This window comes from Leptonychotes weddellii, chromosome 7 (assembly GCF_054177405.1).
Source record: "Leptonychotes weddellii isolate Sample4059 chromosome 7, ASM5417740v2, whole genome shotgun sequence".
In the NCBI taxonomy this organism is placed as follows: Eukaryota; Metazoa; Chordata; class Mammalia; order Carnivora; family Phocidae; genus Leptonychotes; species Leptonychotes weddellii.
This window is the reverse complement of record NC_138375.1, coordinates 83826232-83838700: the sequence shown is the minus strand read 5'-3', so window position 1 is coordinate 83838700 and position 12469 is coordinate 83826232. Positions and strand designations below refer to the sequence as shown.

At 37.5% G+C, this 12469-nt stretch overlaps 1 protein-coding gene across 4 annotated transcripts in view; it reads left to right on the top strand.

Annotated features, from left to right (window-relative positions):
- VCAN (versican) overlaps positions 1–12469 on the top strand; it is a 109084-nt gene that overhangs the window by 70254 nt on the left and 26361 nt on the right. For 3 of the 4 annotated variants that reach the window (XM_081826613.1, XM_081826616.1, XM_081826615.1), the window contains 4 exons: positions 3430–3543; positions 5788–5901; positions 10624–10782; positions 12041–12123. In XM_081826613.1, coding sequence (XP_081682739.1) covers positions 3430–3543; positions 5788–5901; positions 10624–10782; positions 12041–12123 — 470 coding nt within the window. Of the gene's footprint in view, positions 1–168; positions 397–3429; positions 3544–5787; positions 5902–10623; positions 10783–12040; positions 12124–12469 lie in introns of those variants that run through there. The other variant, XM_081826614.1, reaches the window with a different exon arrangement.

Here is a 12469-nt window from a genome sequence, read left to right as displayed (position 1 = left end):
TATTTATTTATTTGAGAGAGAGAGAATGAGAGACAGAGAGCACGAGAGGGAAGAGGGCAGAGGGAGAAGCAGACCCCCCACTGAGCAGGGAGCCCGATGTGGGACTCGATCCCGGGACTCCAGGATCATGACCTGAGCCAAAGGCAGTCGCTTAACCAACTGAGCCACCCAGGCGCCCTATGCATATAGTTTTTATTGTGATATTAAATCAGTGGAGAATTTTATATTATTCGCATAATAACAGGACAGACCACATTACTGAGTCCATAATTAGATGCAAAGAAAGTGAGTGTAGATTATTTCTGGGCTTTATGGATATCCTTTGTATTCTTCTGGGTTTTAGAGACAACCTATGATTGCGACATAGGAAAAGTGAAATTGTTAATGGTGTAAAAATTTAATTTGGTTTTACCCATAACTAAAATATTGCTTTGTCATATGCCCTGTAGTTATACATCTTAGTTAAAAACAGGGGGAAAAAAAATCCCATTTTTAAAAATCTCTCATTGATGGGTGCTATTACAGCAATATCAAAATCTGTCAGGCCTTTAAAATTTTTTGAGTAGTAAATAACTCTAATAAACATTCACTATAGTTTGTGTAATGTCAGTTATCAGTTCATACTTTTATGTAATTTCCTTGCTCCAGATAGTCTGCCTAATGCTTCTAGCACAGCGCCTAGCCAGAGTGGGTATGTATTTGCGCCCTGCTTGTCGAAAAAGGATTTCTGTGTTTTTTTGTTTTGTTTTGTTTTGTTTTGTTTTTTACCTGAATGGACAGAAAGCATGAGTTTGATATTGGTTCATACAGACTCTCTTATATGATCACAAAAATGCAGTGTTGTTATTATCATCATCCCCATATTATTATCCCTACTTAAGGGTGGGATGTGGATGTTCAGAGAAGTTCTGTAATTTGCCGGGGGTTGCATAGCCACACACACAATGGCATTGGTGGGATTTGAACCCAGATCAGCTCCACGCCAAAGTCATGGTCTTTTCATTGCTCTTTCCTGGTTTCTAGTTAATATAGTACAAAAGTGAATAATTGACATTTAATGATTTATAAGCCAGAAATCTTGGAATATTTACTTTGTAGAATATATTTCCTTTTCGTCTAGCTTGATAATGGTGAGAAGTCTTCTTTAACAGGGTATTTTCTAGTAATGTTATTTAAATAACAATGTCAGTGGAATCCACAAATAGCCATTACTACCTAGTGACCTAGATTAAAAAAAAAAAAATCAGTACTTCAAGGGCTGTGTTGTTGAAAATATGTTTTATTTTAATGAATATGTTTTACAGCATGGCTATGCTTAGGATTATTCTCCCGATCATTTCAATGTTATCTTTTGTGCCAGTAATGCTTCTGTTTGTTGTGCTTCAGATAGAGTAAAATAATCAATCATAAAGTGCAACTTTTATAAATGACTTGAAGTATTTTATGAATAAAATTAATCAGAGGTGGTCGATGGATTTTTTTTTTTGCTGTCACTCTATCTTTAATCTGTAAATGATAACCTAGTAATCTGGCCAGTATTTATTCTCTTATAATTTAGTTGAAAATACCTCAGGTTGGTGAAAATACAATACAGAAATCATTGTTAAGTCATAGAGAGTTAGGTTTGACAGATGGATGAGAAATGTGTACCAGTAATCCAGACCACAGTATTTACTTAGAATGAGAGCTTGCGTCTTCATTACAAAGCAAATTGTGACTTTAGCCGAATTCAGTAAACAGCAGCTCACATTGGATTGCCTGGTTTCTCTGTCACAGGTTCAGCTTTCAGAGAGTAATACAAACTGTTTAGAGAAGAACAGAATTTGTCAAAACAAAACTTTCCTCCTAACCTAAACTACTTTAGGTTCACAGAAGGACCCACTTTCTTGCCAAGTCCTTGTCCCATAGTCTCAGCATGGTGTCTGGAGTCTGTGGTGGGAATAATAATAATACTTCACATTTGTGTGGCACATCACAGTTTATCAAGTGCTGTCACATACGCGTCATTTTGGTTTTGCACCGAGGGCAGCGCGTAGATGTGTTGTGGATGGCATCCTTGACAGAGAAACAGTGTACTTTCAAAGGCAGAAGGCTAAAATGGCTAGGGAGATTTTGCATATTTTTAGAACTATAGGAGAAAGAGTCTTAGAAAAGTTGGGGTCATATTTGAAGAAGTAGGTGTAAGCATCTGAATCAACCTGATTATAATGTTGAACCCATAGATGTGAATGTAGTCTATCAAGTCTTTCTTGTAGTCCAGAATTTACCTAACACTCAGAAAGTTTGAGTTTGACTTTCTTGTGTGGAAAGACTCAGTTACCTTCTAGAGCAGTGCCTGCTTATTCCAATATTCCTTAAGTTCATGTTTCTTAAGTAGATATCTTTTTTCATGTGTAATTACTTCAGGGTTTCGGGACTGAAGATTCTTGAAAATATAGTTTTTATTCCATATATAGCCTATTTATCTCAATTATTTTGTAAGACTTTCAACTCTTATCTGGATTTTTGAACATTTTGAAACATAAGCAATTCTGAAAAAGCATTCAAATAATAAATAGAAGTGACTCATGTAAATACAATTATCCAAGCAATACCACAGAGAATATATGTGCTTGAAGTATTGTAAAAGTATTTGCCTTTAGGAAACATATTTTAAAGTGTTTCTTCTCAGAAATTTGTGTCTCTGGCCTTTACATTTATCTTCTAGGACTGTTGATTTTATTTGTGTTTTAATAAGAAAATTGTAATAAAAATTTGGGGTTTCAAAAAAATTGGGAGTCTCATTTTAGGTGAGATTTTTGTCTTTGGGTGTGTTTTTATACAGTAGAGTTTAATTTATGTGTTGCTTTTCTTCAAGTATAGTTTAAAGGAGTACATTTGGAACGTGTTTTTGGAAAAAGCATATTAATGTAGCAGAAGAGACTTCAGTGCACACTTTCGAAGAAAAACAGTTTCTGAGCATTAAGTGGTAAAAGGCAATAATAATTCAAATGATGATAACAAGCCAAACTGCTAAAAAGAATGCATGTTTTGTGTATCCAGCCATTTCACATGAACTAACCTCGTTTAAAAGAATACATTTTCCATTCACTGTGCACATATGTGTAATCATTTTTGACTAAAATCAATTGCCATTATCATGCCGACTAAATCTGCAGTAGAATATATTAGTTGCCAGATACTGTACAAATTATTGTTTAAAAATAATGATGACTGAATCCCAGAAATGAATAGATGCAATTTGTAACAATTAGTTGTAATGCCAAGAAACACTCCAGAGAGTAAAGTTAATGTTAATTTTTATGCGTAGTATCTAAATTGCTATGGTAAAGCTTATATTATGGTAGCAGTCAGTGGCAATTTATGCTACAATATATTAAAACCTGGATATGAGCCTAATTGTTTTTCTTACTTTCCTGAACATGGTAGGACCTGATCGTTGCAAAATGAACCCATGCCTTAATGGAGGCACCTGTTATCCTACTGAAACTTCCTATGTATGTACCTGTGTGCCGGGATTCAGTGGCGACCAGTGTGAACTTGGTAAGATGTTCTTGTCTGAAAGAGTGTAATGCTTTTCCAGAAGATATATTGGGGCAGAATTTATATTGTTCAAAGGATTTCAGGGAAACCCATGTGTAGATGAATTATTTGTTAAATGATGTTAAAATCATAGAGTAATTTAAGTAGAGTCTGGGAAATGGGGACAGGTGTTTACTGAATTTTGTTAATATACCCAAAACTCAGTGAAGCTTTCTGAGGTGAACTGTGTCTTTTTATATTTTTTCCAGATGGGCTTTACAAATGTAAAGTTGCATAAATAGTAAGGAAATATTTTAATCTCCTTCCCCAAATCTGCATATCAATAATCAATTTAAATACAAAAAAATATTAAAAAGCTGTATTTAAAAGATGAGGGGTTTAGTTTTTGTGTTTTGAGTTAACTTGCTCCTCTGAGGTGGAATGGGCAGGATCCTTCTCTGGGTGTCTCCAGAGGCCAGCCTAACCCACCTCTACCTCAGTAAGTTTTGAGGTGGTTGTCCTCCTCTTCTTTAATATCATTGTCTGTTTACTAAATCAGTTCCTTTCACTCTCATTTTTATTTAGGTTTCCTTTTTTTTTTTTTAAAAAAAAAAGACCCCAGTTCTGATTTGGGTAAATATGGATAGACCTTTCCTCTGAGAAAAGAGATGATGAGAATACACTGGCCAGGTGATCCTTTTAGAGGTCCCATAAAGGTTTTTTCCTACGATTGAGTAAAGAAGGCCCATGGATAATGCTTTAGATTACACAGAAATACTGAGATAAAATCCTCAACATTCATATTAAAAGAGTGCTTGTCTTTAAAAAAATAGTCAATGGAGCTAGTCAACTCTATCTGTGTGCTAACTAGTAGGGACATAGAAATAGCAATAGATTACATTTAAGGAATAATTACATCTTAAGTATCATATTTACCTATATATGTATAAAAACATCTCTTTGGCCCCCATTCTGTTTTACATTAAAGTCAATTTAAAATAATGTAATGAGTTAATATCTGTGAAGCTGTTAAAACAGTGGCTGGCACTTAGCAAGCATCATAAAAGTGTTTGGTATCACTGCTGTGTAATATCATCATTACCAAGGCCATTTCCTTAGGTACCCATACATTATATACCTCTTGGAAACTTAATATATTGTGTATAAGTCATATGTTTTAATATTCTTTTTATTTAATATAAGCATAAATTAAATTTTTAGTGGAATTGCAAACTGCTGAGAGAATAAAGCATTAATTTCATCAGAGATCATGGAGGTCTGGGTAGGAAGGTGGCACTTACTAAGATCTTAAAGTTGGGAGGATTTTGATAGCTGGTGGGGCGAGACTCAGACACAGCAAACAAAGGCACAGACACCCGGACTGCAGAATACATTTGGGTGACTGCGAGTATTCCAGGTATGCCTATTTATGGGTTTGTGGGAGAAAATCCTTGAAAGCAGGTTGGATCTCGATAGGTCTGAGAAGGTTCTGAATCCAGTGTACCGACGAGTTTACTTCCTACTCTAGTAGAGTGATTTTGACTTCAGTGGGCCTCAAAATCATGGGCATGGCTTCTGCAACCCCAGGTGTTGTTCCCATCCCCCCACAGGGTCTAACTCTGTAGGTCTGGGGTGGGCCTGGGAATGTGCATCTCTGACATTTCTGAGGTGATGCTGATGCTGCTTGTCCAGGGACTACATTTGGAAGATATCTGCCCTGGGCAGTTGGGATCTATTGAAGGTTTGGAAGCCAAGGAGTAAATTGTCATGACCGTGTTTAAAGGAGATGGCAGTCAGCAGAATGATGTGTTGGAAAGAGAGAGAGGCCCAGAGGCAATCAGGCCAGTTACATATTTTCAGTATTCCACGGGTAGGGTAATCAGAGCATGAGCCACGATTGTGGGTAGGAAGTTCCAGGGAATTCTTTACCATTTCTAGGACTCATGTGACCATCTAAATGCAATGGAAACAATGACCCTCCTATGAATAACTTTGAAATTTTCTTAGGGTTGCCAGATTGAGCAAATCAAGTGCAGGAAGGTCAGTTAAATTTGAATTTCAGGTTAAAAAAAAAAAGAATAATTTTTTTTAGTGTAAGTAGCCCTAAATATAGCATGGGATATATTTATACTGAAAAATTATTATTTTTTTAAATCTGAAATTCAAATTTAACTGGCTGTTTTGTTCTTTATCTGGCAACCTTACACTAAATAGGATCTTTTGACCTTTTCTGAAAGTACTTTTGTGGCCTTTTATGATTTTCAGATTTTGATGAATGCCACTCTAACCCCTGTCGCAATGGAGCCACATGCGTTGATGGTTTTAATACGTTCAGGTGCCTCTGCCTTCCGAGCTATGTTGGTGCACTTTGTGAACAAGGTAAGAGCTGATGCAACATCTGTAGGATGAACAGTATGGTTGTTTCATTTCAAATGTTACTTCTAGACAGCTTTTTGCCATCATTATTTGGATGTTTTTAGCAATGTTGGCCATACTGCATGTTTTTTCCTGCAAGGGAAATTCACAGATTACCTAAGTGTATTAGGTTTCCTTATGTGTCCGTAGCCCGTGAAAAATAGTGTTGACTTAATCACTGCTGTCTTGCTGCTAGAACAGAATTGTAGACAGGCACACTGAGCTGAATTTAAGGACATCTAGCTGACAAAAGGAACGTTGTTATAAGTATTCTTCCTGAGGACAAATTAGGCATTGACCTTAATCCATCTGTGTGGCTTGTACCAAGGAGTATCGAATTCTATACTCGTTGCCTTTATTTTCTCCTCCAAAACACTTGGGAGTCAATGGGTTTATTTTTCATCGTCAATCATCTCTGGAGAATGCATTGATATAGTTGTTAGAATACGTTAGCTTTGGCTCAGTAAACGTTACATAAAAGGTATTGTAAATCTGCTCAACAGGGACTTTTTCTACTACAGAAGCATCTGCTTTTTCTGAATGAAACAAAGGCCGGTGTTCATGATTGCTTGAATCTCATGATCCCTGTAATTTGTATTTTATGGCCAACCTGAGAATGTATTTCAGGTGGTTAATGGTAACATTTCTTAGTCATCAATCAGAAACAGATTGCATTGTTCAGCTATACTCAGCTTTGAAATGTCGTTTTCCTTTACTGCAAGTCATACAGTGGTTTGGCTTTGACAAAAGTGCCCAGTGCCAAACTTCTGTTCCACCAGACAGAATGAAAATGTATTAGACACTCAGACACATTGGTCTGGCCCCACATTCTGGTTCACAGTGTTAATCCAGACATCACCACAATTAGAACAACCGAAAGCAGCATGTATTGAACTGCCAATCAAAAAGGATGGGTGATGGCTCCATTTTTAGTTTTTTCTCTCTGTTGCATAGGATGAGTCTGTTTAGAATTTAAAAGGTAAATATGAAAATTGGCCAGGCAAGATCCTCTTCTTAAGGAAAAGAGTAAGGAAGATGCCATTTATTGAAGAAAACCAAAAGGGCGAGATCCTTGAAATATTGCATGTGTTAAAATGATTCTGGCTTCCCTTAGTTCCAAGTCCGAGGAGCAATTCAAAAAATCATTCATTCAACAAATGTTTACTGAGCACATACTGTCTTCCAAGTGCTATTCTGGGTACGGGAGGTAGAACTTTGAGCAAAATAGACAAGGTCCGAAGTCTGGGTGACTCAGCGTAATTCTTGGCAGGGAATAAAAAGAGATGCTATTTGTTGAATGCCTTATAGTTTACCAGATGTTCCCAGGTATATCATTTCGTTTAGTTGACAATATTTGGATGTGGTAAGTTGGGCCAGAAATCAAGGCTCAGAAAGGAAAAGTGATGTGTTCAAGGTCACACAGCTAGTAAATCAGAGTGGGAAAAATGAACTTAGGCTGCCTTGTAAAGCCCAGGTTTTTCTCAATATCTTCCCACTTTTAAAGTAACTCTCACAGATAAGCATTTTATTTTCATGTGTATTAAAAAGATTTGCTTTTTTTTCTCATTTGTGGTACCACTTAGTTTTCAGGTGCATTCTATTTTGTCTTAAAGCGAGTGTACTTTCATCCACATTATTTGCTGAGAAATAGCTATCCTGGCCTGTTTATCCGATGCAGCTGTGCTTCTGTGATTTATTGCCAGGACCCTGAAAGATTTTTTTCTCCTCTTTGCAGGTTGCCTAAGAACAAATGTTTTTTTCATTAGCAGCAGCATTGTTGTCTAAACAGTTTTCTCTCCAAATTTCAGTGATGACTGTGTTGTTGTTTCTTCAGCTGACCTTTTCTTCTCTGCATTGGTAACCTCCCAACTCCCAGTAACTCTGGAATAAGGGACCTATTTTGGTAGAATGATAACTGATATAAAATCTAGAAGGGGCTCGTAGGACAGTATGGAGACAATTCTCACCACGGCCAACACACACAGGCAGCCAGCACACACACACTCAACTAAATGTAGGTCTTTGTGATATGACCTATGCATTATAGTGGTCTTAAAGCATAAGAAGTATTCCCATATGTCAGATGATTTTTACAAAAATATCGCCCAAAGGTGTGAATGAAATGTGTATCACACTATTTTTAGATGAGATTGGAAAAGGAGACTGCTTCTGGTAACTCCTATCAGAATAGCATCCTAGAAGATGCTGCTTGACGCCTAGTCCTGTGTTACATATTTAGTGAATTCATGAATAATACCAGTTAAGTAAATCCACATGGATTTTTGGCTTTTTTTTAAATAAAGAGTCACTTTGTTAAGTAGTATTTGCACATATATTCATAATCATTAGGACCGTAAGTCTATGGTTTCAGTAGCATAGATGAATAAATAAACAAGCAAAAACAAATGGTCCCAGTTTGGACCTGTGTTCCAATAGGAATATACGCACCTGTTAACTGAGAAAGGCATTGTAGCAATGATGTGGTCAGGCATCTAAATTTTATGATCATTTGGGTTTTTTGGTGTAAGAGAAAAAAATACTCAATGTTAATCTGTTTTAATGATAAAACACAAAGAAAGAAGACCGGACTAAAACCATTGGGTTAATAGAGGATATGAGTGTGTAGAATTTTTTTTTCTAGTGTCTTAACTTAGTAAGTTAGGGATCCTCTAGAATTTTAAGCTGTATCTTAAAATACATATTCATTTCCGTAGTTAAGGCAAGCTATGCTGGTATAATATCACATTATTGACTTTGGCAGTAAGAGTTTTCTAAAAAAATCTTTCCAATTCTCCTCCTTTATAAACTAACTCCCTCATATATGAAGATCCGTTTCCTCCCCACCCCTCCTACCCCACCTTCCATGGGAACATCGCAAAAGGAAATTTACTGCATCTAAGTAACCCAACTGCCCTTTATCTTTGGAGGCTGAATGCTACTTTTATCCCAAATCATCTAGCTGTGCCTTGATTCTTTTCCTATGAGATTTGGTGGTCTCCAAAACACTTTAGTAAAACTCAAAACTTCCAGTGCACAGTATTTAAACCAGTTAGTCAGCTGGCTGTAACTAAACAAGAAGCCCGATAGACTAAACTGAAATAAAGCCCGCTCTCCGAGATAAGCTGCATCTGTTGTATGATGATGGTCGAAATCCCTGGAGCCAGGAAAACATGAAAAGCTCTCAGAATGCATACTTTCCCACAATTATAGAAAGAGGAGCAAATGGTGTGAGAGGCAGGAGATGATCTGACTATCAGTTTGGCCCCCAGGTCTGACGTATACAGCAAGCATGTATTTCATCTAGAGGGATTTTTTTCCTTCATCAACCAGTAAGATTAGGGGAAGAGAGGGTGGTTTGTAGGTAATTTGGAAAGTTTCCTTGGTGCCTAAAATTTTATAAATGTTGCAGTTCTGTTAGTGTTTGCATATAACTAGTTCAGTGTGTTTGCGAGGTATGTTTTGTGATAGTCAAAATTATTTCCGTTGATCATCATTGAATACATACCGTTGAACCAGCCCCCCACTGTGAGTGGATGAGTCTGAGGAAGGTTGCTAGCAAGAATGTAGTACTATGGAGCCAGACTGCTTTCCTGTGAAAATATTTAAAAACTGGCAATCTAGAATCTAGAAGGTACAGCTGAAGCTTCCTGCCAGTGTAAAATTTAGATATATTTGAACAATGTTCTTATCCAAACAGGATACTGGTTATAGCGTGCTTGTTACAAAAGAGAAAATATACATATACATGTATACACACACATATATATGTGTATACATGGCTTGGTGGAATGTGGGGCATGAAGGTAAAGAACTTAGGTTATTTCATTCTTAAGAAACTTAAAATCCGGGGGGCGCCTGGGTGGCTCAGTCGGTTGGGCATCTGCCTTCGGCTCTGGTCATGGTCCTGGGGTGCTTGGATCGGGCCCCATGTCGGGCTCCCTGCTCAGCGGGGAGCCTGCTTCTCCCTCTCCTCCCCACTCGTGCTCTCTCTCTCTCAAATAAATAAAGAAATCTTAAAAAAAAGAACACCTTAAAATCCTGATGCATTTGCACGGGGAGTTACCTATATTTCCTCTCCTTTGGGGAAAGAAGGCCCACAGTTCTAGCTATATCCCAGAAGCTGCCTACGGATGACGACTTTTTTTTTTTCCCCTCTCTTTGTAAATCTTACTTGACAGGAGCCTGTGGCCACCCAACTATCTCTCTGGGAAGTGGTAAAGGAACTACTTACAGAGCCTTTGAAGTCCTTATTCAAATAGAGCAGTCATAATCCTATTAGCCGGAATTCTTATCTTATCACTTGAATAATTCTCTTCAGAGAAGTTGTGTTGGTAAGGACTTAGCCCCAGTTGCTTCACAAGTGAGTCAGTCGGTAGACATTGCAGCCTAAGAAGTTTTGTCTGGCCCCTCTGCCGGTTTTCTTTCCTGCTGACACTGGCTCTAATCAAGGAAACTGAAGTTAGATACTGCCTCTTCAGTCCAGAGATGTACAGCCACCCACTTGGCAGGAGTCAGCGGGCTCTCTTTATCATACTTTCTTTGTCATCGTGACCAAATTTATTAATAATATAACTTCAGGGACATTGCACTAATATTGGCTTAGGTCTTCTTACTAACACTCAGATCCATGAGGCTAAATTGAATGACGTCGGTGAGATTACTAAGCCCCTGCCTTGTTTCTTCCAGACACAGAGACGTGTGACTACGGTTGGCACAAATTCCAAGGGCAGTGCTACAAATACTTTGCCCATCGGCGCACATGGGACGCAGCTGAACGGGAATGCCGTCTGCAGGGCGCGCATCTCACGAGCATCCTGTCTCATGAAGAACAGATGTTTGTGAATCGTATGTACCAAATATACGCAGGTTTCCTGAAGCTTCGCTCAGTATCCCCATCTTCTTAGTTTTCTCTGTATCTAACTGAACAGATGTAGCTTTCTCTGTTGCAGTTCAACTTATTAAATCCCTCGTCTGAACTACTTAAAGTCATCTCTTCTACCTGAGTCCCCTACTTTGAGAAGCACTCAGCTCTAACAGAGGAAGGCATTTCCTAGTCTACCAGCAGTAATAGGTGAAATGGCATGCTATAGCTTGGGTCCTGTGACATTGCTACTTGATTATTTTCTGATGAAAATGGCCAATCATTCTTCTCATGGCTGCCTTTGTAGTTCCATTTTGAAGATGGGCATATGTTGTCTCGAGTTAAAGAGAAAATTGCTTTTAGCTATTTTTAGCCCACTAATTAAAATTGAATTGTCAATTATACCTTAATCCTACCCTCTGCACAAAATTGGTTCTCATCCAAGCTGCTAATGGTTTTAGGCCATAGAAAGTGGGTTTCATATTAAGAACGTGAACAAACAGAGACTGTAAAGCTAATGAAACTTACTACCAGGGCTGTTGAATAACTCCTTAAACTATAGCAAAGAGGAGGGCAGCTAGCTTTTATGTAGTGAATATGTAGAAGTTTTTTGATATGAAGCATTGTTTGATGCTCTATTAAATATGTTCTCATAATGCCTGCTATCTTTTAGAAGTTTGATTGTTAGTTTACAATCTGTATGGAGGTTCAGTTAACTTTTTTGCATGGTATTCTTGCCAGTGACTCATCTCATGATGAAAGTAATTATTTTTGAAGATCTACAATTTTGTAGAACTGTCTGGTCTAGGTAGTCACTGTTTAAAATGCTTTAAGAAGAAACACGTGGCTTCCAAAGTGAGGCTAGCATGGGAATGATCTGTCACATTTTATTGGGTCACTGAATTTTTGCCAATGGCATAGCTTAATAAAAAAAATGGAAAGTTTTTATCATGAGTAAGGATGGAAAAATATTTAATTATAGTAAACTGCTAGGGAAATTATTTTCTTATGTCTGATATTTTAATGTTTCTCAATGTTTGTGAATTAGCTTTTTAGTTTAGAGCACATCGGGTAGAAGAACAAAAGATAGTTAGACTATGAGAGATTTTTATGAGCAACTAAACAAAAATCTAGCTGGGAAAGAGGATGTATGATTCACTCTGAAAATAATTTTCTTTGATACATTTCATCCATATATGGGAAAGGTAGTAAAAATATCTGCGTTGTTTCCCTTTTTCTTAGGTGTGGGCCATGATTATCAGTGGATAGGACTCAATGACAAAATGTTTGAACATGACTTCCGTTGGACCGATGGCAGCACACTGGTAAGTTGCTCATGAAAAATGATACCAATTCTGGGAACTTGGTAGCGTGTGCTGATTGCATGTTACAGAGGGCATATTTGATCAGAGACCAGTTAAGTGACTTGCTCAGGGTCACTCAGTAAGATAAATGAGTATTAGAATAGAGTCCATGCTGACTGTTTCCGGTCACTGTGGCTCTCTTTGAAAGAAGAGTGTATCAGAATCCATTGAACTGGAAAACCACACCTCAGGTTTGTCTTTCAGACGGTTATCTTTGCTTTTTATGGCTTCAAAAAAAGGGAAAGAATAAATGTAAGAGAAAAGGCCTTAAAACAAACAAACAAACAAACAAAAAACCTACCTTTCC